Genomic DNA, 27,936 nt, shown 5'->3' on the forward strand with positions numbered 1-27,936 from the left:
ACAAAAAAAAACCTTACTAATACAAATAAATGCATTTGTGTTTTATTTAAAAATATATTTGCACAAAATAGATAATATACTATTATTATTTGACTATACATACACACATACTTAGAAACATCCACATATACATACTGTATCTAACTGACACCTGAAAAGGGGTAGGAGGAAGTAAAACTTATCCAATACTATTCTTTCCCCAATATTCAATAGTCATCTTATTCATCTTCCTGTATTAAAAATATATAACTTTACATAATTACATTCATCCAGTAAGAATATCATATAATATTGAAGACATCATATATATATATATAAGTATTGCATTCATACAGATGGTGCACCCCTTCCCAATATACACGTTCAGACCCAAACAGTTACATAAAATATACTAACATTCTCCCCCATGTACAGTTCTTTTTACTGTCTCATAAATATTGTTGCATTGGCTCAAGAATTGAAAATAAAAACGTGTTTTAAGTACATTTAAGACACATAATCACATAAAAACCGTTGACTGTGGACTGTTCTGTTAGTAAAACATTAGATTTAATGATTTTTTTGTTCAAATGTATTTACTTTGATAGGGGCTGTAACGACGACTGAAAAGTCTTATCTTGGTTTGATTCCCCATCTCCTGTAGGGTTAATAAAGTATTTCTATTCTATTCTATTGTAGCGTCACTGATCACACCTGGAAGAAGATCACGTCGTAACTTAACGTCTATTTAAAAACACTTTAACGTCGATGTCACGGTTTCCACACAGAGATCGTCCCCCAACCAAAAAAACTGAAATTCTCTGTACCGGAAGTAGTTTAAAGTGCAGGGATCCGATGGATCAGCTAACCTGTTAGCATCGCCTCACCTGAGATCAGCTGGTCTGTCCAGGTAACTCAAACTCTGGTCAAACTGAACACTTTAACTGGTACAGCTCTGCTCATCTACAACAGCTTATGGCGTTTAACGGCTCCGCCACGAGACGCTTTAGAAAAATCGATTTGTTGATTTTAAGTCGGTGGCCGTACGATCGATTATGTTAATTAATTGGTGTTTGCTGAAGTCGCGCACCTTCTCAAGTCCACTGTAATTAAAAACATAATTATAAAAGCTACTGTTAAAATGATTTATAAACAATTAATTCCTTAAAGAAAAATATATTGTGCTCCGTTGCTGAGTTTAACTGTAGTTTACCGGACACCTAATCTACCTAGCAACCGCGATACTCTCCTCTGATTGGACGGAAAAGGGAAACGGGACCACAGGTGAGAGCGAACATCTGGACCAGGGGGCCAAACCGGGCCGGACGACAGCCACAACCCGGTCCCCAGGATGACATGGAAACAAAGTTCTTTATTTATTTACTGTGATTGGAGTGTAGTGTAGAGACTTGACTTAAATATATATAATAGTCTTAATTTCTAACATAGATAATAGATATACTTACTATGTGACACTTAAATATACACTAAATGTATTTTTAATGGATTTTGTGTTAGACATGTTGAATTTGCGCTTATTTTTCAACTTGTCGAGGTTTGAAGAAATATCTGAAGAAAACATGCCAACAGTTTAATGATAGTTTAGTAGCTTAGAATAAATGGGCGCAATATGATGAATTCAGATTTTGTGTAAAGACGTCGTTTCTCAACAACAGAAGTGAACGTAATGAAGGAGAAGCGGGTCCTCATCCAAGATGGCGGCCAATTTCATATGTTTATAATAGGCAGTGGCAGTCAATAAAGTGTATAGTTCTGTGTGTGCGTGCGTGTGCGCACGCCAATAACAGTGTCACACAACCTTAAAAGCAATATATTAAGAAAAAAAGGCAATAAAAGCTAAAAGCAAGTGCAGAGATCATTCTTTATTGGTATTTCTGGAATAAATGCAGAACGTTTGAAGATCTGCATGATTCCAGAAGATTGCAGCAGAAAACTGACATGAGGAGCAACCAAAGCAGATATAAGCTTTTGTTATGACCATACTGATGAATCTACTTTAACATATTTGTGTTGTGAATATTGAGTTTTCCCAGGGGTTTAAACCTTTTTGTCTCCTTCCCGTTATACTGGTAAGTTACACTTCCATCGCGGAGGCTCTTATTGTTTCTTTAGCTTTTAAAAGCAAAATTCTGAATGAGTACATGAGATCCTTATTTTGATTTACATCAAAATTGACGCCCAGGATTTTAGAAGAAAAAGTCAGTTTGGTAGAATCTATAAATGTAGTAGTAGTTTATAGTTACCTTCCAGTTCAGGTTACGTGACCTTGATAGCAATTGTAGATGTTTGCTTAAATTGTTATTGGAAAAAAGGTGAACAGAAAACATTTTTCACCTATTTTAAGACTGGACGAGTTTAATTATCATTTAATTATCTCTTAAGTTGTATTTTTGTGTCATTATTCATTCATTGTGTAGTGTAAGTTTTGTCTATATGCAGAACGGTGCAAAGAAACAACAAAACTACAACAAACAGATGTAAAAGTACAGTAAAGAGACGCAAAACAACGACAAAACGGAATATTTTGCCTGCTTACAATAAGTGTGTGAAGATTTTTTACTTAATTGTCTGGAAAAGTTGTTTCACTCAGTGTTTTGTCTTCAGACTTCCCCTGAGTGTTGCCGCCTGTACACCGGGACACGCCGGTGACAATAATGAAACGAACCCTTGCAGAACGCGAAGGACGCTGGTTGGTCCGTTAGCTTTTAATCACGCGACACACCGGCGGCTCCTGGCGGGGAAGTGAAATACTTTAACTTCACTGTCTGCTGCTGTGATTAAAGAATATTAATCCCATAAACCCGACTGGGGACTGTCCCTGCCTTCATGTCATCCAGAAAGGTAAGAAGCTCCTCACCGCACCAGGTAGTTAGCGTTAGCTCCCCGGGGTAACCGGGGCCGCCCGCCGCAGCGGCGAGGAGCGGAGTCACTTCGTTAAAGTACATTTATTCCACATTAAACCACATTCATGCACAACCAAGGGGAGTTTATAGTCTTTAGTATGGCCTTTAGGAGTTCCGCTCTCTAACTGAATGAAACTTCCCCCGCAGCGACAAAAAACCTCCAGGGACCTCCGCTGCGTCCTCTTCCCCGACGATGTGCGCCCTGCGTCGGGCAGAGCGAGCCGGGATCCCCCGGCCCTGTCCTCAGAGTCCTCCGCCCGCAGCTGGCAGCAGTGCGGGGACAGCTTCCTGGACACTCCGGTGATGGAGGTGAGGACAACCTGACTCTTGACAGAGGGAAGAGGACCGAGTACTCCAGTACAGCTAATGTTACGTTACGTCCCTGCAAGTTGTAACGAGATTCTGTAAAGAATCAGCACTTAGTTACATGATTAATTAGTAATGTTGCTCAAAAATACTCATTAGTACTCTCAAAGATTACTCAGATTGCAGGTAAACATTAAGTAATATGCTTTCAGTGGTGAAAGTAACACATTACAAGTAGTGTTTTATACCATCTTATCTAATGTTTTCAAGGAAATTGTTGCAAGAGATGTTAGTTACAGGTATACCCATTACTGTAGTTCTTGTATATTTATAAACGTTTTTTACAAAAATGTACATAATTAAAATTCACCACATGAGGGTCAAACTGACAGATTAGTTACTCACTGGTTACTGTATACTTATACTTCTTAGTCACGTTAATGCGAGTATTTGTAATGTCTTACTACAGTATTCATATCACTGTAATCTCCTACTACAGTATTCATGTCACTGTAATGTCTTACTACAGTATTCATATCACTGTAATCTCTTATTACAGTATTCATATCACTGTAATCTCCTACTGCAGTATTCATATCACTATAATCTCTTATTACAATATTCATATCACTGTAATCTCCTACTACAGTATTCATATCACTGTAATCTACTGCAGTATTCATATCACTGTAATCTCTATTTTTCTGCAGAAACTTCTGACTTCAGGGAGAAAACTTTCGTCTGTCAGCAAACTGGCTCAGTTTAATGCTTCAGGTAATTTTACGTGAAGAAACAGACCGCTTAGTTAATAGAATAATGTTTTTTATCAAAATAACTGCTTTAAAAAAATTTATTAATATTTTTACATCTTTTTGAGGACATTTAAACTTATTTCCTCCTAATTTTGACAATTTTACACATTTATGTATTTAGTTTATTTAATCATTCATGTTTCTAATAATTGTACTTAACTGATTAAATTAAATTAAACAATTCTTTTTTGTCAACACAAATTCCATCCGTCCGTCCATCTCCTCCCTCTTATCCGTTTCCGGGTGGTGGTGGTGTCAGTCTGAGCACCGTCACCCAGATCACATTGCACCATTAAGAACCTGGTGAGCCCACAGGAAGGTGGCGCCCGGCGTGGGATATGAACCCTCTACCTTGAGATTGAGAGTCATGCTCTACCAACTGAGCAGGCCGGGGGGGGGGTCAACACAAATTAAGTTGCTTAATGTCTTATTTTTCTACAAATTGTGCATAAAAATTATTCAAGATCGATGATAGAAGTGAGAAATGCTTCTGAAATGTCGACGGTCACTTTCTATACAGGTGAGGTTCCCTGATTTATTAACTCAAAGGGAGTAAATTGAAATATAAAGAGGACCCAGAGTTGATCCCTCTGGAACTCCAAACCTCATTTAATGGTTCTCAGACAGCAGACGTACGGCCTGTGGACCAAAACCAAATCCAACGTTGCCTCACGAACGTCCTGCTGTTGTAACAGAATCGGAACCAGAGATTAGTAAAATAAAAGCTGAAGTTGAAAAACAAAAAGTCATGGATCTCAGATAATCACCAGAAAAGGAAGTGAACTTACACTTTCTGACCAGAAGAAGTTCAGTAATCTGGTACTCTGACAGGAAGTGATGTGTTTGTGGTCGTCAGGGCCGAGCGGTCGCAGCGAGGAGTCGGTTCATATCTCCTGGAGCTCCAGTGACAGCGACCCGTCCGACAGTGAGAGACCCTTGGTTCCCTGTCGCACCACTAGAGCGCCACCTACTGCCACATCTCAGAGAGGTACGGATGACCTGGCAGACCGTCACCCAGATAACATGAGCTCTCATGACTTTTATCTCTGTGTATAATTGGTTTAATCGTTTACATTCATTTTAGGGGAACTTTTCATCTCTGTTAAATTCTGTATTTCAACCCCTCGCACACATTAACTTCCAAACGTTAGAAGACAATGGAAAATGTCTTAATTTCTAAATTTAAAGAGTGAAAATTACATACAAACCGAAATATTTCATTAGGGTTAGTCATTAAAAAAAAAGCTATCCCAAGATCTGATTTTTAATTTATATATTTAAATTCTATTTAACCAGACCACCTAAATATCAGAAAAATTAGAGTTTTGATTATATTTTATGGTACAGAGTTTAAAAATATCTTTAAGATTTAAGTCATACCACTCAGGAGCACTGGACTGAGGACCGACTCTTTACACCTTCTTGTGGCTGAATGTAGTATTGCAGATATGGCAGAATAGAATTGTGTGGTTCGTTAACATTTCAGAAAATGTAATTAAAATTGTTGCAATCATGAGTACAAACTGATGATTGTGTTCATGTTCTGTTTGATTGGAGTCACGTTATCGCTGTTCTGTAAACAAAACCTGCGAAATTATGTATTACACTATGATTTTAACAAATCATCAATATAAATCGGTTTTACTTTCCTACAATACAGTCCTGGGAGTTTCGAGAACAACGGGAGCGCTCCTGGTCCAGCCTGCAGCAACAGACACTGTCAGAGAATCAACAGTTTCCTGTGAGAAGTGTTTGTTGTTGACAGCGTTTTGTTTTGTTTTGTTTTGTTTTGTTTGTCCTTGGCGTCGTCAGACGAGCCCCCGGACATCGAATCCGACAGCGACGAGTCGCCGGGCGAGCGTCAGGAGAGAGACGAAGGGCAGCAAATTTCTGACTGCGACTCGGAATCGTGTGAAGAAGAAAAACCTGGTCTGTCGCCTCGGAATGAAGAAGTGAGTCTGTCACTGTTTGATTCTTTATTCTGTGTTTTTAAATGTCAGAGGGAGATTTTAGGAGACGGAAGAATTTGTCTAATCAAAGTCAACAAAATCCTACAAAAGTTATAAAATAACCTCCAATACATATAAGCATTAAAAAAATACAACGAAGAAAGACATGCTGAATATAATCTAACGTACACGGAAGATATCACAGCCTTATTACATATCTCAAACACTAAAATCTAGAAAATAAATAGAAATGTAAAATTCCTGTTAAATTATTCAATAAGTGAAAATTATAATTCCCTTTACATTTTATGTATTATCTGTAAATTCACTTAATTTTGATTGTTTGTATTAAAGTATAACTGTTGTGAGTTATTGTATTCTAAAACACATTATCAGAGTAGACAATTCTAATATTATAAAGTATTTATATTTAACTTGTTTTTAAAGATCTGCTTTATGTAATTCAATCATAATTTACTGAAGCCGCCTGTAATAAAATCACAGTGAAAATATGCACAAAATAAAGAAAGAAAATTCATCATAACTTCCACATAATGAGCGCAGGTCTCTTCTTCAGAGTGTAATGTGTGTCCACGGCCTCTCGGTGGCGCAGTAGATCTCCTTACTCTCCTCGCTGCTGTTCTGACTCCCAAGTGTTTTTAATTAATGGCTGAGTGGCGGTTTGAGTGTTTTCTCACCAAAAGGAACATGAGTCACTTTTCCTGGAGGTCAGTAACACACTTCTCTCTCCTCTTGAACCTTCGACTGGAGCCTGAAAAGCTCCAGAAGACGCTTCCTGTGCTTCCGCATCAGAGCAGCGGGTGGCGCTCTGCAGCCAGAGTCCGGCTTCAATCTGCCTGCAGATGCTCCACAGTCTCACCACCTGACAAACATGACTGTCGGCTGGTTAGTGACTCTGATGAGGAATCAGAAACTCACACCGTGTTATCAGAGCTGCATCAGACTCAAGATATTAAAAAAAAAAAAAAAAAAAACTTTAGGAAGTTTCAAACATCAAATAAAATAAATACTGATATAACTAACGAGAATAAAACCACAAATAAACAACCTGCAGAGAAAATATGAATTTAATGTGGGAAGATTTCAGATGCTTCACTGGTTTGACATGATGATTTAATTTCCTGGTTTTGTTTTACTTCGTAGGACTAGTTAGTGACTGGATTTAATCTTGTTCTGCACCGACTCTGGACTTGACCACGTTTGGTAACTCATTAACTAGTCCTCGACTAGTTTGGGATTAGTATTTTAGTAGTTATGAAGTAATTTGTTTAGTTGCGGACTACCTATGAACTTATTTTAGACTAGTTATGGACTAGTTATGAACCAGGTGAATGACCTGGTTGTGTGACTAGATCTGGACTAGTGTTGATCTGTGGACTAGTGGAGGGTTTGCACTTGTTTATGGCTAATTGTGGACTAGTTATGAACAAGTTTTGTGCATAGTGGTGGACTAGTCGTCGAGTAGTTATGGACCAGTGTTTACTATCTATGGGTGAGGTTTGGGACTAGTCATGTGCTGGATTTATGACTAATATTGCAACTAGTTATGAACTAGCTCTATGACTAGTTGTTTGACTATATGTTGTCCAGTTTTGTGACTAGTTGGCAGCAGTTTTACACTATTTTATGCTTAATTGTTTACTACTAAGTGACAAGTTTTTTTGACGGGTTTAGTGAGTAGTTATGGACGAATTTTGTGACTAGTTGTTTGACTACTTGTTTTCCAGTTTTGTCTCTAGTTAGTAGTTTTGCAGTAGTTTAATACTAATTGTGTACTAATTGTGCACTAGTTATGGACAAGTTTTGTGAGTGGTAGACTAGTCTTGGCTACCTGTAGACTAGTTTTGGGACCAGTTATATGCCGGATTTACAACTAGTATTGTGACTAGTTATGGACTAGCTTTATGACTAGTTGTTTGAATATTTGTTTTCCAGTTTTGTGACTAGTTGCGGGTAGTTCTTCACTAGTTTTGCATTCATGTGTGGCAAGTCACAATACTAGTCCTAAAATCCTGCGTATAACTAGCCTTAAACTTAGCCCACAGATCGTTAACACGTGTCCATAACTAGTCCATCACTACTCACAAAACTAGTTAACTAGTCTACAATTAACCATAAACAAATGCATAGCTAGTGCAGAACTAGTCACAAAACTGGACAACAAATAGTCATAAATCTTGTTCATAACTAGTGTTGTGACTAGTTATGGACACATGTTGACCATCTGTGGACGAGGTTTGAGACTAGTTGCACGCTGGATTTTACGAGCAGTATTGTGACTAGCTTTATGACTAGTTGTTTGACTCTTTGTTTTCCAGTTTTGTGACTAGTTGCGTGTAGTTTTGCACTAGATTCCGGCTAGTTGTGGACTAGTTATGAACAACTTTTGGGAGTGCTTTTTGGTCTCGTTGTAAGTTGTGTTTCCCGAGGTGCTGCAGCGTCTTGCCTGGTTGTTGAGTTGCTGTTTGCTGAAGGCAGGGCCGGCGCGGCGCGGGGGAATGCAGGAGGAGTGGCGAGCGTTCAGGTTAATGTTCAGACGCTCCAGCAGGTCGGCCCGTCCTCCCACACTCACTTGGTGCTGCATTGTTGGAGGCTGCAGAGGAAACCTGGCGGGAGATTAACATCGGAGCCGCAGACCCTGCTGCTTCCTCCTGCCACACTTTAATCTGCTGCTATCAGCTTTCTGAGGGGGGGGGGGGGGGGGGGGCTGTTGTCCAACGCCGAGGGCTGACGCTCGTCACGGAGCGGCTCCGACGCTCACACACACACACACACACACACACACACACACACACACACACACACACACACACACACACACATATCAGACTGGTTCACTGGAGCAGCTGTCAGCGGCACATGCAGCACTGTGCACACAACATAAACAACAACAACAACAACAACACAGTCACCATGCACAGCCAATACACAGATACACAATATACCGCAAACACGCCAAAAGCACACAACCAGCACGCACAAACAACACACACAAATAGCACAACAAACAACGCAGCCAATACGTACACAGACAGCATGACACACAAACAACACAACATCAACACAAATAGCAGCAGAAACACACAAAGAACAATAAATATAGAAGGAACTGTGGAGAATGAGTAAATCTGCACGCGCACACACACACACACACACACACACACACACACACACACACACACACACACACACTAATAACAGGCTTTTTCACTGTGGAGCAGCTATCTGAGGAAGATGCAGCACTGTGCACACAACATAAACAACAACATAGAAACAACACAAATAAAAGCACAACAAGACACAGTCAACACACAAACAGCACAACACAAACACACACAATACATACACAGAAAATACACAGCCAACACAAAAAAACCGCACAACAAATAACACGTTCAGTCAACACACAAACAAAACACAAACAATACAACACATGCAAACAAACACACACACACACACACACACACACACACACACACACACACACACACACACACACAGATCTCTACATTAGTAAAGTGAGTCACTGCTCTGTGTAAACAGACACGCCTCTCGGAGGGGGTCCTCGAACCGTCCTGCTCTGACTCACTGTGGACGGGGTTCCAAAAGCTGCTCTGGTTCTGGTTCTGGTTCTGGTTCTGGTTCCACACTCCCTGCACCTTGTTAAACTGGTTCTGGAGTGAAGTGGATCAGTTCTAGACCAGTTGGATTAGTCCACTCTGCAGAAAAATTCACATTTCAACTGTCTCTGTGTTTTCAGATGTTTCAGTACTTTTTGTCTGTGGTTCTTTATCAAACTGATTCTGCATTAGTTAGTTTTTTGTCCCGGTTATCAACGGGTTCAGGACAGTATTTTGTTTTTGACTCGTTTTGCACTAGTTTGTTAAGTCTCCTGGATCAGTTCTCCTCTTCACCTGTTCTTGTTTCGGAGGTATTCTCGATGTGTTTCAGTCTTGTTATCTGCTTTTGACTCGCTGCTCATGACGTTTTTGCTGCGTTTGCACTTCTTCTGGACTAGTTTGCTCTCTGGTTTCTGCAAGGTGTCTCAGGACCAGCTCAGGACCCCGGGTCCAGGTGGCTCTGGGGGTGAGGTGGTCGTGTTGTGGAGCTGGTTCAGGATGTCCGTGACATGAACCAGGGGGGAAAGTCACTTAAAACCTTGAACATTTAAACACGTGGGCTCCAGCCGGGCTGTGACGTCGACTCTGTTGTGATGCTTGGAGCTTCAGAAAGCAGCTGGAGTTTGGACTCCTGGAAGTCGCCCACTTAAATGAAGCCGCACGGCTCGCGTATGTCTGACATGCATGTTTTCCTACTCGTATCCGAGTGTTTGGGTGAACATCGATCTGATGTTCAGACTTTTTATTACCTGTACGCTCTGCCAATTGTTGAATCGAGCCGGATCTAAGGGGACGCAGAGCGAGGAAGATCCAGGCCAAAGCAGAGTTTTATCACTCCAGATAAGTGCAGGGCTGGCTCCTCCTCAATGCCGGCGTTTAAAGGGTCAACGCGCCACACCACAGCCTGTAAACACACTTTTACTACTGTTTGTTCAGGGAGAGCAGCGGGCGTGCACGAGCCCGCTTCGAGCCGTGCACGCCCGTCGCCGAGAGCAGTGGGTGAAAACATTTTTGAGCAGAGTCCAGGAACATAGTGTTCCTTTTCTCTCTCTCTCTCTCTCTCTCTTCCTCTCGCTCTCTCTCTCTCCCCCCCCTCCCCTCTCCGGAGCTGGTTGCAGTGTGACGTCTGCTGGCTCCTTGCCCAGCAGGGTCAAGTTGATGGAGGAGCGGCAGCCGATTGGCTGACGACGCTGGTATGCCGGTCGTGTCTGCACATGACAGGAACTGGAGTTTCTCGTGGATTTTTCCATGAGAGCCGCTTCCCTCAGGTGCAGTGAGGCAGCAAAACGCATTGTTTTGTTTCCATATCTGCAGCATTAATCAGGCTGACAGTGTCCCAGTGTACCGTATCCACCCACTGTGTCGATTCGCTCAAACTATAATTACTCAACAACTCAACTCTTCAAGCAGTTGTTACCGAACCACCGCTGTCATTGTTCACACATGATATCGCTCAATATCTAAATTTGCTTATCGATTCATCTACACATTGAATAATTTCATATATTTGATATTTGTTTTGTTTTTTTAACACATTTATATCTAGAGAGAATTTTTAATCTACTTCAAAATGTAAATAAATAAAAAGTGAAAATGTATCGGAGTATTAATATTTTATCAAATTTTGAGAATGATTATATTGTCTTTAACAAACAAACATAAAAAACATCATAGCTTCTGAAACCTTTGACTGAACACTTCTGTGAACCATTGTCTGTGAACAATGTGATCGCTCCCAAGCACCATCGTCCGTGAACACTTTCAATATCATTGTCTGTGAACACTTCTGCCAAGGCTTTTAAAAACCATCGTCTGTGGACAGCATTAGTAATATTATTGGGAATGTAATTCTGTCTGGAATTGTTGTCGGTCGCAGCACGTTGTAAAACTCTTTTTAAAAGATGAGCTATGAATTGAGTTGTTCGTCTGTGGGAGGTTTTTTTTTTTTTTTTTTTTTTAAACTTCCACCGTGTGAACACACATTTCACTCCAGCGGGTTTCTCAGTGTTTTGATTTCCGCCCTGCAGAGGACCGATGTGGAGATCTCTCAGTTCGGGTCTGAGTCGGAGGACGTCCCGAGCTCGCTGGCCTCGACCCGGCCGGACTCCCTGGCCGGCCGCCGCTCGCTCAGTGACTGGGTGAGATCTGCTCAGGCAATGCTGCAGACGCCTCAAAAACAGCTGGACAGGCAGTCCAAGACCCCCGAGGACTCTGGGAGGAAGAGGAGAAAACTTCTTAGGTGGGAAATAAGTTTATACTGTCGGTGTGTTCACACAGGAGGCGTTCAGGGACCGACCGGAGTGTAGGACATGTCGGACTCTGAGGCTTCAGGGTGATAGAAATTATTTTTATATGTTGTCATATGTATTAACCTTTTAACTGTTGTTCTTCAGGTCTGTAACCTGTAATCCATCACACCAACGTCGATATGTTTACAGACAAACTGGAATTTGTAGCCGTCAAAGCCGGTTTACGTTTTGCTAACTGACGTCATCTTGGGAAACCTGCTGCAATGGTTTCTGGGATATCAAAGATGGCGTCGCGGCAGCTCCAGTGAAAATGTCAACATTTCACAGATTTAGCGCGGGGGGGGGTGGGGGTAATCCAGACTTTCTCAAAGAAAGAGTCTTCAAGCCACAAGAATAGTCTGAAATGTTGTGAAACTGATCGTTAATTGTTTTTCCAGTGCAAATTGAGTTTCCATGCCTGCAAAACGTCAACAAACCCGGGTATCTTTAAATGAGCAAATACATGTTTGTATGAGTGTAATGACGTAGTTCCTTCAGAAAGGTATTGACAACGTATTAGAGATGAGTATCAACAACTAAAACTGGCTACGTTTTTCATTTTTCCTGTGTAGATTCTGGTCGAGAAACTTTGAATCTCAGAGAAGAAACAGGAATTTAGACATACTTTGACAATTAGTCATTTAAACAGAAAACTGTTTAAATGACTAATTGTCTGTTTGTTTTTTTATTTCATTGTGACCGTTTCTGAATAGAACGTATACAACTTATTCTTATAATACTAATTTGTTTATGGGTTATTTTGACATTTAAAATTTCCTAGCTGCACTCACTGAAGCTGTTTAATTACTGAGATGTTCTGATGTCTGACATTTTCCACTTTCATGCAGTGGAGGCCTGGCGCAGAGGTTGAACTGCCTTCAGAGCAGACAGAGATCAGCTGTCAGCTTCTGGAAGCACCAATCAGATCCTTCAGCAGCTGTGACCTCATCAGGTACACACACACACACACACACACACACACACACACACACACACACACACACACACACACACACACACACTGGTCTCAGCAGGTCGATAGATCTGATCTGCGATCAGGATGTGGGTGACAGGAAGCCGCTCACCTCGCTCTCTTTCCTCTCGGCGGTGAAGTGAGAAGCAGCTCAGAGGAAACGTTTCCTTCAGTCTTGAGTTGACCTGATTACATTTACATCTCACTGTAATCAGATTACATTTCAGTCTGAATGAGACCTGCTTCTGTCTGGGTGCAGACCTTCATAACCTCAGCGTTACATAAACCAAACCCCAAAACAGGCTTTAAATGCAACAGCCACCACAAGTGTAATCTGATTACATTCGTACTGGACTTTAATGTGGCTGCATTTTGGTTTGATGGATTTTTGGTTCCGAATCTCCCAAGCCTCCGTCATGAACTCTAAACACACAGTCACAGTCTGGACCTAAAAACACCAACCCGGCATTGGAGGAGACGGTACTACAACTGTAATCTGATTACATTGACATCTAATCGTAATCTCTTCAGATTCATACCTGACTGTAACCTGATAACATTTACAATGGGCGATAATCTGACCTCTGATTACTTTGTATCTGAGCTTTCATGTGTAATCTGATTAGATCTTAACTGCTTTGTCCTAAATGTAGTGTAAATATATTTAAAACCAGGGAGATATTATCTGTGACTTGAGAGTAATCTAAGTACCTGAGACACTTACATGCAGTGTGTTGTAGAACTTCTCTGTGGCCCTTCAATAATGTCATGTTAACCCACTGACTTGTACATTTGAAGAGGATTTGATGTGGTCCAATAGTAATCTGATTATCATTACTATTGCTCTGTCCCGTGAACACGCTGACACGGTGAAGAAGATGATGAATGTTTGCCTGACAGCTGAACTGATACCATCAGAGAAGAGGAGGAGTCTCAGCGCAGCTTTAGCTCGCTGCCTATTATTGACAGGCGTTTTACCGCGCGGGCCCTGAATGCACCACAACGCTCCTTTCAGCCGTCGTGTCTGGACAAATTCAAACGTTTCACACGAAACTCTCCCCTCCGGCTTCTCGCACACTATCGTACTCGGCTTCTGTGACTCCACCCCCTTCAGTTGGCGATCAGGGTGAACATGCAACACTTGCATCTCTGCAGGACTTACTGCTGCAGGATATCATCATCATCATCTGCTCCTCCTCATTATCTTCGCATGATTTAATGTCGGTCCAATGACGCCATCTTCCCCCTCCTGAAACCACAAGCTGTAGTACGTCAGCATTTCAACTCAGCCGGAGCTACTTACAGCCCTGCTGTCATGCATCTCTGCAGCCTTGGAATCATGCAGTCATGCATCTCTACAGTCACGTATCTACGCTAGGCCTGTCGTGATAATCAATTAAATCAATAAATCAATTAATTGCACGATAATTAAAAATGAGCTTGATAAGTTTGCCAGGCTCGATCATTTTTCATTTACCAAAGACGTCACTGTGAGCGGCGCTCATTCTGGTGTTGGTGAGCGGCTCTCACAGTTTAATGTTGTTTTAGAGAGTTGCCAGATTTCTGAGCCTTCCAGTGAAAACCCAGTAAGGCTCACTGTAAACGGGCCTTAACATGACCGCGGGAAAACAGCCAATCTGGCAACAGCAGCCACCAGAGTCGCACCACCGCATAAGTCATCAAAATGCAAAGCATCTCAACAAAAACTAACGGAAGACAGCAGCTCTACCTCAGACTCTGTCTCCACCATTAATACTTCATCTTCGTATGGTTACTGTACTTTCTGGACGACAAGCTGCTACTTTTTTTCCTTTACTTGCTTTGCAAATTTCTCCACATGCGAGATAAATAAAGGGATATCTTATCTGAACCCTGCGGAGGACGACTAGGATTTTTTAGGGTTAACAAGCTTCATGCTGCTGATAGGTGGGTGATGCGTTCAGGTGCATCACGTAACTCCAAAGTTCGCAGCAACATGTTGGAAAAAAAAGAATTATGAACTAGTTCATTTTTTGAACTATGAATTTAGAACTATGAACTGAACTAGTTCATATTAAAATTTGTGAACTGAACTTTGAACTAGTTCGTGTAGAAACTGAACATTCCCAACACTGCCTGTCAATCACTCTAGTGTGTGTGTGTGTGGGGGGGGGGGGGGGGGGGGCACCTGGCACACCTGGCACACCTGGCACACCTGAGAGCAGCATGAGAGCCCGTGAGGAGGAGAGGGAGAGATGAGGTTGTTTTGATTCTTTATTTTGGAGATTTACAATCTCTTTTTTCATAATACAATTACAATTTATTTTAAATATTCTTCAGAAATAAAAGTTTATTTATCTTTAAAAGGGTATACTTGCATTATTATATCATTATTAATATATTAGTGGGAAAAATGGTATCAAAACGGCAATATTATCGTTTATCGCAATAATTTCTGTGACAATTTATTGTCCAGCAAAATGTGTTATGGTGACGGGCCTAATCTACGCAGCCCTGCAGTCATGGAGTCATGCATCTATGCAGTCACGTTTCTACGCAGCCATGCAATTCATGCGACGAAGCAGTCATACTGCTTGATAACCTGCTGCAAAGCTTTGCAGCTTTGCAGCTCAACCTGCTCTGTACCTGTGTGGCCTTGTAGTTTCTATGTCTGCTGCCATGCTGTTCTGCATCTTGAGTTGCTCTGTAGTTTTGCCGTTCTGCAGCTGCACTCACTCTTATGCTAAAAGCTGATGTCTCTCTGTGTGAGGTGTCCGAGGTCGGTCTCACCATCTGTGTTGTTGTTGTTGTCGCTGTGTCCTCAGGGGCCCGGCCCGGCCTGCTGCTGCTGGAGGTGCTGGAGGTCCACCGCGAGTGCGGCATGCATGTGGCCCGCTGCGAGCGCCGCGGCCCGCCACCCCCCGGGGACGACCACCGGCACGCCGGCACTGACGTGCTGGTGCTGTTCAACAGGGAGACGGCGGCCCAGCTGATGCCTGCGCCTAGAGACGTGATTCACATCCACCCGCCGTGGTGAGAGGACCGATAGACAGAAGTACCGGGAAAAATGCACAAACATTTAGAGAAACACCACAAAAAAAAAAACACAGAAATGCAGAACAGTTTACTGAATTCCACCAAAATATGCAAATAAATATACAGAAATTCACCAAAATACACAGAATCATAAAGTATTTTTGTATACTTCTATATAGTTTTGCATATTCTTGTTTGTTTTTAGATGACAATTAGCAGACGAAGACTGTTTTTACCTGACATGTTTCGACTGTGTCTGAAGATGACGCTCTGAGCAAGACTGCAGACTCTGTCGAAACATGTCGGGTTAAAACCGTCTTCTTCTGCTCATTGCCACTTAAAAAGAAACAAAATCATAAAGGTGACAAGATGAACATAATCCAGCTTTACTAGAACACTGTTTGGGGTAATTAATGGAATGTGCAACATTGGCAAGCACAAAGTTGTCCTAGTAAAATACAGAAACACTTCAAAAGATCAGATCACAGATTAACGTCCCTGTGGGGCCAATAAAGTAGTTCTATTCATTTCGTGGAGTTTATTATTCATCATTTTATAGACTCCAGATTACTGTTTTCTTGTTCTTATCTCTTACCAAATTGTACTTATTTTTTATTATCTTGTGTTGAATTCTACATTACTGCTCCATGTAGTAACGTTCTCTGGCTTCCTCTGTTTATGGATGTCACTTTATTGCCTCGAGTACTGGAAACGTTTACTGCGTCATAAATTACTGGGACCTCTGAGAGAGAACCGTGTGCCGGTGTTATGATAAACTGTGTCCAAAGTTCACGTCCAGCAGCAGAAATGGGTGGACGAAGAGTTTTAAAGTGTCCTGAGCCTGAATCCAGCTGCAGGTTGTTACTGGGAGCGGAGCTCTCCTGCAAACTGACGCCCTGTTTACGAAACGTTTTCAAGTGAGAATGCAAAGCTTTCATGGAGTCCTGGGTGTCCGTTGACATGGCAACGGTGCTCCGAGCCTCCGAAAATACAACTTTTTGAAAACGCTCCGACTCCGTCTCCATGAAACCCGGGCCAAAACGCAACTTTCAGAAAATGCTGCCGCTGCTCCTGGTCGCCAGGTTGATAGTGACTAGTAGTTTTGCACATGCTCAGTAGAAACAATCAGAACAATGACAATTTACACAACATTTACACTTTCAGTGTGTTTGGAGGTCAGTTCACACAACAACCGTGCTCGGAGTGACTCAAAACACAACTTTTTGAAAACAGCTCCCAAGGTAGGACTTTTCAAAAATACTTCCGTCTCCATGGAATCTGGAGGAAACGCAACTTTTCTGAAGCGCTGCTACTGGTCTGGTGCTCCACGGTCGTAGTAACTCGTCGTTCTGCACACACTCAGTAGAGCCAATCGGAACAAAGTTTCCTCCGTGGTGTCATGGCTCCCAATCCATATTCTCCTGGGACTTTGTACTTTTATTTTGACAGTCACTGCAAAAAACAATTTAACTTGGTGGTCTGTCCACTGAAAGGCCCGTGTTCGAACATTGTTACTGTTTAAAACTCATTGTTCTCTGCTGCGTGTGTGTGTGGTTTCACTATAAAAACAAACAGCAGCCACTAGTGGCCTGGCATGTTAACTACATCGTTTTCAGTGTTTCTGCCATTTCCGTGGAAGTGGATATTGTTTTCAAAACGTTGCCGTGTAAACACGAAACGTTCCTCAAAAGAAAATACAAAAAAAAAAAAGATGTTTTGACTTGAAACGGGGTCTGACGGCATCGCAGTGACGGAAGCCTCAAGATCAGTGATGTAAACGAACATTTGTTCAGATCTGCAGGAAGGCCTGGATGCTGTCGGTGTTTCTCTTCACACGTGTTCCGATGCTAATGCTACTTCGTTAGTAATAATAAGGTGGCGAGCGTCGACTGCTAACGGAGCTTCGGGATATCAGGCTGACTTACGGGTCATCCACCAGGTCTTTTTGTCCAGATACGCTCTCTTCCACCATCATTACACTCGCTAAACTCTCCACGCTTTATGACCTCACACACTCACATTTATTGGCTCCCTCTGATTGGCCAGATGTGCCAACATGCAGAGCATGAATGCACAGTGCACTGAAAGGTAATTTATATATATTTTTTTCTTTCTATAATGTTGCGCATGATGAAGATAAATTTGTGCTATATTGTGAAGCCAGCCGTCGTATCACTGATCTCTGGACTCGGCTCTCTGTGTCTCATTACATCAGCTCTTCTTGCTAAACCGGTGCAACAGATGGGTCCAGTTTGTTCAGTGTGTGATGGTGGACTGGTTCGGTTCTGCTGGTTCTCACATTGTCTTCACTCTGCTCATGAGGCAGGCGTGTCCGTGTTGCTGAGCAGCTCTGTGTGTTTCTGGTCTCCTGCGGGGGGGGGGTCGTGTCTCTGGGCCGAGTTGAATCCCAGTGTTTTAGGGTTTTTCCACTCCGAGGGGGGCTCATTGTGCCGTGCCGTCTTCCAAACAGCTGAAAGCATTCGACCCTCTGCTTGGCTGCGAGTGTTTTTCCACTGCATGGAGAACTCAAGCGGAGTTGGGCTTAAAACTCGTAAGAAACATCGTGCACTTCCTGTCTTCACAATAAAAGCACGGTGGAAGGTTTGTGAGCTGCACTGGAACCGTGAAGCACCAGAGTCTGAGGCGGAAGAGGCCGTGCAGCTAAACCAGGTCACGCCGGGCCGGCGAAAAAAAAACAACCTCCTGAAACGACCATTTCATGACGTCTCCGCTGACGTGCAGCCAAAAGTGCTTTCGCCTCGAGGAAAAGAAAAAAAAAAAGTGTGCGAGGCAGGAAACCTCAAAACATTTTTTCACTTCACACTTTTACGTCGAGTCGACTGAATTCTACGTTTTTAACTTCTCGTGTGAAGTTTTACTTGTTTGTCTGGAAGTAATATTTTATTAAACCTGAGGTTTTTAATGTTGAATTGTTGAGTCAAATAACTGGAACCTAACGTGCTTTCTGCTACTTGATTATGGCGAGCTGTATTAAAATACAAGTTTCTATTTAGTCGCCACTGGTACTGGAGTCTACTTTTTTTCCTCATACTGGATTGTAATTTTACATGTCTGGTTCTGAATTTGACATTTTCCTCCCTGGTATTCTACTTTGTCGGGAATGCTAATAGATAATCTTTTTTAGCCTCCATCACTGGACTCTGTTGCCTCGGGTACTGATTCCACATTGTCGTCTCTGGTACTGGATCATCCTTGGCTACCTCTGGTACTCTACTTTACTGTCTACGGGTACTCTACTTTCTGTGTGCAGTCCTGGATGCTACTTTGTTGTCCCCATCATTAGACTCTATAGTGTCTATTTTACTATATTCTACTTTTCCATCTCTGGCAATAGACCCTATAGTGTCTCTGAGATTCAGTGGACTCTATAGTGTCTCTGGTACTGGATTCTACTTTGTTGTCTTCAGATCACATTGTGGGTTCTGGTAATTGACTTGCAATGGATATTGGATATTGGTAATGGATATTGATTTGGTCTAATCCACCAGGCTGCGGAGGATGGCACTTTGCTACCTCTGGTACTGGATTCCACTTTCTCATCTGGTGTTGTCTACTTTGTCGTTAATGGATCATATTTTGATGACCTGTTTTCTGGCAATGAATGCTGGTTTTCTGCCTCTGGTACTGGATTCCACTCTGCTCGTTGTTGGCTGTGATCACATCTGGACCCAGGAGTGTTTGTCTTTATGGATTTTGTCAAAGCATCAACTGGGTGACGGTGCAGTCGGAGGAGTTCAGGCTTAAACATTTTCAGAAACTGTGAACTTTTTCTGTGACTGCAGCAACACCGGGGGTCCAGATGTACAGATCCCCCCTCCACCCCCCAGTGTGGGGGCGGTTCAGGGGTTGTTGAGGAGGACGAGGTGGTGGTGGTGGTGGCCAGCGCTCTGAGGAGGATCCAGGCTGGAGGAGGTGCCGGGGCCTCCTCAGAGCTCTGACGTCAGCAGCAGCTCCAGGGAACGCTCCGCATTCCTCTTCCTGGCAGCAGTGAGGTCATTTCCAGAAAACACAGAGAGATTATTTCTACAGGAGGAGGAGAAGGAGAGGGAGGAGGAGGAGGAGGAGGAGGGGGAGTGGGGAGTCAAAGAGGGAGATTGAAACCACATGTCAGTTTGAAGATGTGTGACCTCAACTCCTCTGTGCTCCTCTTTCAAAGAATTTCACCTCCTGTGAGAAAAGGAGCAAATTTTATTTATTGAAAAAGAAACCAAACTGCAGGATGAAACAAATGAACCAATGATCTTTTACGTTAAAAGCGACTTCATGAAAAGGGAACTGGAAAGCCAAAACGAAATATGTTGTAAAACCTAAAAAGCTGGCGTTATTAAAACGTTGCAGAACATGTCTGTGGTGTTGGATTTGATTGTTCTCGGTCTGATTTAGTTCTGAGGTTGAGTTTTGAGTGTTTTGTGTCTGTTTAGTGGTTTAATGAAACTTTTGGTGGTGATTGATTGACTGCATGGTTTTTACTATATATCTTTAGATCCCTCGCGGGCCTTTTAAGTCACATTTATTTTGCTCTTTTTGAGAATATTTAGCATTTGTCTTTGTTGTTGTTTGCCACATTTGCCACTCTGGCATTCCTTTGGGTCAAATGTTTTGACTAATTCCAGCTGTTCTGAGTCTCATGTAAAGTAATTAGATATTTTTTTAGAGTCACTTATGTTTTAATTTTGGTTGTTTGGTGTCTGATTAGTGTTGATCTGCAAGTTTGATTGTTGTGTGTCTACACAATACATCTTCAAATGGTCGTTCATATTTGATTTTGGTGACTTTTAAAATTAGTTCTGATTATGATTATGTTGTTTTTGTTTTAGTTTTTAGATTTGGAACTGACCCACGGGCCAAAACCAGCACACAAGATGCTCCAGTCTCGCAAAGCACCAAGCAATATTTCAAGGAGAACATTGATTTAAAAAACCATATTTCTTAAGGGTAGCGACATGACATTGAGGCTCGAGCTGAGATATCTGTGACTAACCTCAAAGCCGTGCTTTCAGGGGAAGTTTCTAAATGTTTCAGGGGAAGTTTCTAAATGTTTCAGGGGAAGTTTCTATTCCATAATGCAGCAGCTCCAGAAGTTTTCAGAACTTTTCACTGGATTTTGGACCAGAAATTGTCTTCATGTTGAAATTGGAGTCATTTTCTGTAGTAATTGTTTGGTTTCATGAAAACTTAGACATTTTCATCATGTATACTCTGCACCACAACAACAACAACAAAAAAACTCTTTAAGGTTTAGATTTAAAGGTTATTACGGCTCTATTTCACTGGTCCGGCCCACTCAGGATGAAACTTGGCTGAATGTAGAACTTGAATTACTTTAAACAGGCGATCACACTGAGACAGATTAACTGATTTTATTTGGAAGATAAAAACAATTAACATCCAGATGTTTGTATAGTAGCTATACAGCGTGTGTGTGTGTGTGTGTGTCTGGAAAAACCCGGTTTCAGAACTGGCAAAATTCCAGCTGCTCGTTTCCGGTGTGACAGCGAGGGGTTAATAACCTTCCCCCGTCATTCCTGCCCCTCGTCCATGGCTCAGGCCGGAAATACCTGCAGGCGTGGGAGCCGTGACGCCAGCAGCCGGGCCGCACCTTAACCTGCCGGATACCTGAGCCAGGCTGAGGGCGGCCCACTCACCTGCTAACGGGAACAGGAAGTCCTGCTGCATCCACCTCACCGATTCATGTCTTCACGAGGCTGCAGCACGTAGTACACACACACATGCACGCGCGCACACACAGTTTTAATCCAGATTCTAATCTCACCCTCCGTTTGCTTTCATCTCAGGCAGGAAGTTTTGCCTGAATAAAATACTGCAAAAATTTGTTTGTCATCTTAAAACAAAAAAATTGATTTCCTCCAAGGTTTTCCCATGTTTTAATCATTTTTGTTGTCGATTTGGTTTTCAGCATTATTTATCTAACACAGTTTGTTTTTAAGAATCAAAAACATCATTACTTACAACTGAATTTTCTTCATATTTATCCTATATTTTTTATTTTCGATTTTTTTTAAATGTATATTCTTTTTCTTCACAAGATTAATCTTTAATTGAAACTCCAAGTTTAACCGGCGGCCAATGTGCCGACATGTTTAACTTGCCGAGGTGGAAGGAAAACTCTGTGAATAGAAGGATTGAACACTTAGTGAGTTAAAGTTATTTATTTACTCTTGTTGAAACAGAATGAGACTTCAGGAGAAATTAGTGCTGCGAGGTGTTTAAAGTGACAACATGTGCTGATGTGCTGACTCATGGCTTTATGAGGTACACCTGTGTGCTGTCATTCAGTCCTGCAGCTGATCAGGTTTGTGATTATTTGATCAGAATATTTGGAAACAACCGGAAGCCTCATTGAGATGAAGCTCTGTACCGAATAAAACTAACCTGAACGTGAGTCACGCCACAGCACTTTTTGTTCCGGATGTTTCTGTCACTCGGAAGGTGAAAACATTTCTAGGAACTTCACGTCCCGTCTGACTCAGTCCAGAACAGTCACGCCTCATAATAAAGAGCTGAATGGAGCGTCATCACAGAGCGCTGATTAGGAGGTGACGGAAAGGTGTGGCGGCAGCCCGCAGGTGAACAACCACCTCATGACCTCCTCATGACCTCCTCACGACCTCCACATGACCTCCTCACGACCTCCACATGACCTCATGACCTCCTCACGACCACCTCACGACCTCCACATGACCTCATGACCTCCTCACGACCACCTCATGACCTCCACTTACCTGTCAGAACTACAACAGGTGGATGAAATGTCTTTAATCCTGCTGCTGAAAACACATAAAAACTATAAGAGACATATATTGAATATAAATAAACTTAAATACACAAATAATCCCAACAATGACAATCAGATGAGAGGTCCAAAAGAAAATGAGAGACAAAGGTATGTCAAAATGTAAATAAAATTAAAAAAAAAAAAGAAACAAAACCCACAAATTCAAAATTTGCCAAACTTTTCTCATAAGAAAAAAAAACAAAAAACGAGAAGTTCCATCGGCCACAAAACACTTAAAATAAATGAAATTAACAACCACAGAGATTTTTTTGTGTTTTTTTTTTAAATGAAAAAATGGTCAAAACCAAATACAGAGAAAGACATGGCACATATAAAAGAACCATAAATGTGAGAAAATACTCCCATCAATCACAAAAAGACTTAAAACAGCCATAATCTGAAATAAATAAGTAAAAATAAACGTTGAAAACTAAAATACAGCGACAAAACCAAACAGGAAGAGATTTTAAATCAGGTTAAAACTATTAATGGTAGATAAAAAGCAATAAGCGTTAATAATAATTAAATGATTAAATAGAATTTGGTTCACATTTTATCAAAAGTTAAAATTATTCTTAATGTTGTGGTCGAGTATTTGTCTCCCTCGTCAAGATTTACTGTATCTAGAAATAAGAACTTCTGGGGGTGCGTTAAAAACGTGGAATTTTCTCCTCTTCATATCTCATCTCTATTTGTTGCCTCGATGAATTTTTTATATTTTACATGTTAGTAATTGTATTTCAGTTCACATGAACGAATAAATTACCATTTTCGTTATCGGTTTTATTACTATCATATCTTCACGTTATTGATTAGGACATTATTTATCTCTGGCCTTGTTTTGTGATTAAAGCTTGAGATTCTAATAGGCTTTTTTTTTTTTTTTTTCATATTGTTGTTGAAGCAGATTGATGTATGTGTGTGTGCGTGTGTGTGTGTGTGTATGTGTGTGTGCGTGCGTGTGTGTGTGTCGGTTGCGGTGCGTTCAGGTGTCAGGCGGTGTGTTTATAGCAATGTGGTTTTCTAAATATCCCCCCGGCTCGTCTTCGTCGTGTGACGCAGGTGATTCGGCGGCGAGTTGAGACTCGTCGCCCGGCTCGCCAGTCACACGGTGAACTGAACCCGTCGCCGTCGCCGTCGCCGTCGGCACACGTGGAACAAATCCAAGTCGTAACTCAAACTCGCTGCAGGCGGCGTGCGGCCCTGAGCTCAGGTGCTTGGTGGAGCTGCAGCGCTCACCTGTGTGTGAAACGGCCGTCACACACTCTTAACACACACGTCAGGAATATATCTCATACAAAGTTTGTGTGTGTGTGTGTGTGTGTGTGTGTGCGTGCGTGCGTGCGTGCGTGCGTGCGTGTGCGTGTGTGTGCGTGTGTGTGCGTGTGTGTGTGTCTTATCTGTGTGTATCATCTATCTATCTTTGGTTGTTTCTGCAAGTGTGTGTGCATCTGGTATCTGTGTGTCTATCTTATATCTGTGTGTGTGTGTGTGTGTGTGTGTGTGTGTGTGTGTGTGTGTGTGTGTAGGAGGATGGGTGTGTGTGTGTGTGTGTGTGTGTGTGTGTGTGTGTGTGTGTGTGTGTGTGTGTGTGTAGGAGGATGGGTTTTTATCTTCCGATGACATTCGAATGTTTCCGTTTATTTTAAAGTTATCAGAAGCTCGTTGACAGCTCACATCTCAAACACACTTTTCTAACTGAACCGTCTTCCCCTCTCTGACCTTTAACACACACACACACACACACACACACACACACACACACACACACACACACACACAGCAACATCTCATCGTCTCAGTTACTGAAAATCACCACTGCATTACACAAAGCTGAGCTACTAGTTACTGAATTAAAAAGTAACTGGTCTTAAACCATGTCAATGTGATTTGAACGACCTCAGAGCTGCCGTCGTTTATATAGATTCAATGAAACAGTCACAATATTTCTGTGTGTGTGTGTATGTGTGTGTGTGTGTGTGTGTTTGTGTGTGTGTGTGCGTGTGTGTGCAGGCAGAGTCTCTGTGTGGAGGGCTTCAGCTGTCCCGTCATCCTCAACACACACTTCAGCCAGAAGGCCTCGTCGGCCTCCACGCCGGCCGAGCTCGCCGGCCGTCTGGCCGCTCCGAGCCGACCGCCACATCACCTGGGGAAGGTGTTGGTGCCGCTGGAGGCGGCGGAGGAGAGACGCCCTCCGCAGGTCGGTCGGATTCACCGCCGTTCAATTCAATCACATTCCGCTGCTGACGCCTGCGGAGCTTCTCTTAATCCTCTGAGCTGAAGGTCATCGGCTCGACCTTGAGCCGCTCTGTTCACTAAAGTCTTTCACTTTTAGTTTGACTCAACGTCATTAGAAAACATCTGAATCATAAAAGAAATATTTTTATTCCCAGGTTTTAAAAATAGTTTCAGTATTTCCTAATGGTCCCGTGTGATGGTTTGATTTAATCTGTGAAACCAGCTCATGAGGAAACTGCTCGGAGAATAACTCGGTTCTGATGACGGATTCAAATCCTGACATGATTCTGAATCTCAAAGTGAGTGATGCAGATTGTGACTCCTAATCTGAACCTGAATTCAATTTTTATCGTCAGTCCGATCCAGCTGAATCTGATTTCAATTCAAATTCTGTATCTGATCCTGATTTTAGTTCAGATTTTTCATTCAGAATCATCTGATTCTGATTTCAGCCTCGAGTCGGTAGATAAGCCAAATTTAATTCTGATTCTCAATCCTGTTTCAGTTCAGCCTGATTCTGATTTGGAGTGTTGGGCCCCGTTTACACGACAACGTTTCAAGTGGCTTCGCATCGTTTTTTGTTTCAGAAAAAGTTTCGCATTTACGCAGCAACATTTTGAAAATATCTGTTTTCCATGGAAACGGCAGAAATGGTGAAAACAGTGTAGTTTTCATGTTGGGCCACTAGTGGGTGCTGTTATTTGTTTTTGTAATGAAACCACACACACACACATGCAGCAGAGAACAATGAGAGAACATTCGAGTGGACAGACCACCAAGTTGGATTGTTATTACGGTGACTGTCAAAATAAAACTACTAAATTGGATTGCACTGACAGTGACTGTCAAAATAAAAGTATTGAGTTTGATTGTCCTGACGGTGACTGTCAAAATAAAAGTATCAATTCCCAGGAGAATATGGGCTGGGAGTCATGACTCCACGCAGGAAACTTTGTTCTGATTGTCTCTACTGAGCATGTGCAGAAGAACGAGTTACTACGACCACCGTTTGCAGGACCAGCAGCAGCGTTTCAGAAAAGTTGTGTCTTCCCGTCTCCACGGAGTCGGAGCGTTTTTGAAAAGTTACGTTTCCAGTCTCAGGGCGCCGTTGTGCGAACCGGCTCCCAAAACGCAACGGAAGTTTTCCGTTTTCACTTGAAAACGTTGTTGTGTATACGGAGCCTTAATCTGACTGATTTCGAATCTTAAATAATTCAGATTTCAAATCTGGTTCTTGCTTTGATTTTGGTTTAGACTCAATCTGATTGTGATTCTTATTCATTTGACATTTTATTGTTATTTCAGTTGAGATTTTGGATCTATATCTGATTTTAGTTCTGATTGTGAATCATTCAGATCGTCTCAGAGAGTTAAACTCTAAAGCTGTGGTCGCCTCCTGTTTTCTGTCTCAGTCCTCGGACGCTGCCTGCAGCTTCTCCGCCGGCCTCGCCGCCGGGCTCTCCGGTCGACCCTGCGTCTCCCTGCTGGAGGCCATCGAGGGCCTGGGGCAGGCCGGCTGTGTGGAGCAGGAAGTGAACGTGGTGGTGCAGCGGGTTTACTCCGTCCCTGTGTCCAGCTGCTCTCCTGCGTCCATCCTCAAATCCAGAGCTCGGACGCGACCCTCAGCTCCTCCTCTTCCTCCTCCTCCTCCTCCTCCTCCCGGTGAAGGTCAGACCAGGTAACTTGGTCTCGCTGTTTGAAACCGCCGTGTTCTTCTCCGTCAGCTGCTGATTGTTTACTCTGCATTGTGAGTCGATAAACGACAGTGATGAGTGTTTGTGCTGCTCAGTTTACTACAGGAGACACATTTCTAACAGATACTGAGTGAATCGGTCCGATGAAGGAAGACAAAAAAGAGCTGAATGTTTACGTCGTTCTGTGTTTAGTTGCCATATGAAGAACTCGACGGCAAACAATCGACTCAGCTTGGAAACAAACTTCACTGAACCAAAAGAGAAAATTTATGCAGTTTCACCAAAGAATCTTTTACCTTTTGTTTGCAGTAACTGGTGAAGTAACTACTCTAAAGATGTAATATTTATTCCAAACACGTGAATCACGACAGACAAGACAAAACACCGACCCACAAAGGAAAGAAAGATACACGCCTAAAACCAGACAAAAAAGAAAAAAAGTCGTTTAGCTTCTGTGTTTTTCCACAAGAGCGAAAAGCAGCAGGAAGGAGTTTAAACTTCTCTAATCCTGCCGTTAACTCTGAGTATCTACTATTTAACAGGTAGATGATATTAAATACTTATATTGTGATATCATATATTAACAAATCTAGTAGTTTATTCATTACAGGTCTTTATGATAACATTTATATCTTTAACTCATTTTCTAAAAGAGGCAAATAATAGATGTGATATAAAATAATATGGATTAATACATCCTACTGAATATTTACGTACATTCATGCGTCAACATATCCACACACTTGTATGACAAAAGCCCAACATATGACCTATTCATACACACACACACACACACACACACACACACACACACACACACACACACACACACACACACACACACACACACACATATCAATAACTTCACATATTCACACACGTTTGTCGTTTTGCTTCCAGGTTCCTTTACTGATCCAATAGAATGTTCCTGTATTTTCACTGTTTCACACCACAGATCGAAATTAAAAAACGCTTCTTGGCTGTACGAATGAAATTTATCTTCCCTCTTAACACGTACCACCCCCCCCCCCCCCCCCCCACCCCCCCCGCTACCCCCATTAGTTCTTTTATTTATTTCAGACTCAGTGATAGTTTTGTTTCTCGTCAAACAATTTTGTTAATTGAAAATATAAACGTAAATGTCTTAGATACTTTACAAATATCTTTGGTTGAATGACATCGGTCCCAGCACAGAGCCCTGTGGGACGCCACACTTGGTATCCACACTGCTTCCTGTTCTCCAAGTAGCTCCTCATCGAATTCAAAACTAGCTGAACGAGACATTAATGAATTCTTCCGT

General features: G+C 42.1%; 1 protein-coding gene across 3 annotated transcripts in view; it reads left to right on the forward strand.

The window, feature by feature from the left end:
* The first annotated feature begins 2,671 nt into the window (after positions 1–2,671).
* The window catches only part of spidr (scaffold protein involved in DNA repair), a 43,405-nt gene continuing 18,140 nt past the window's right edge, over positions 2,672–27,936 (forward strand). For 2 of the 3 annotated variants that reach the window (XM_080476430.1, XM_080476431.1), the window contains exons 1-10: positions 2,672–2,841; positions 3,051–3,212; positions 3,920–3,983; positions 4,878–5,009; positions 5,834–5,973; positions 11,639–11,850; positions 12,748–12,851; positions 15,677–15,884; positions 24,718–24,904; positions 26,355–26,620. In XM_080476430.1, coding sequence (XP_080332556.1) covers positions 2,827–2,841; positions 3,051–3,212; positions 3,920–3,983; positions 4,878–5,009; positions 5,834–5,973; positions 11,639–11,850; positions 12,748–12,851; positions 15,677–15,884; positions 24,718–24,904; positions 26,355–26,620 — 1,490 coding nt within the window. In that variant the 5' untranslated portion in view covers positions 2,672–2,826. The remainder of the gene's footprint in view (positions 2,842–3,050; positions 3,213–3,919; positions 3,984–4,877; positions 5,010–5,833; positions 5,974–11,638; positions 11,851–12,747; positions 12,852–15,676; positions 15,885–24,717; positions 24,905–26,354; positions 26,621–27,936) is intronic. The other variant, XM_080476432.1, reaches the window with a different exon arrangement.

Source organism: Lipophrys pholis (genome assembly GCF_963383615.2).
Source record: "Lipophrys pholis genome assembly, chromosome: 1".
Classification (NCBI taxonomy): Eukaryota; Metazoa; Chordata; class Actinopteri; order Blenniiformes; family Blenniidae; genus Lipophrys; species Lipophrys pholis.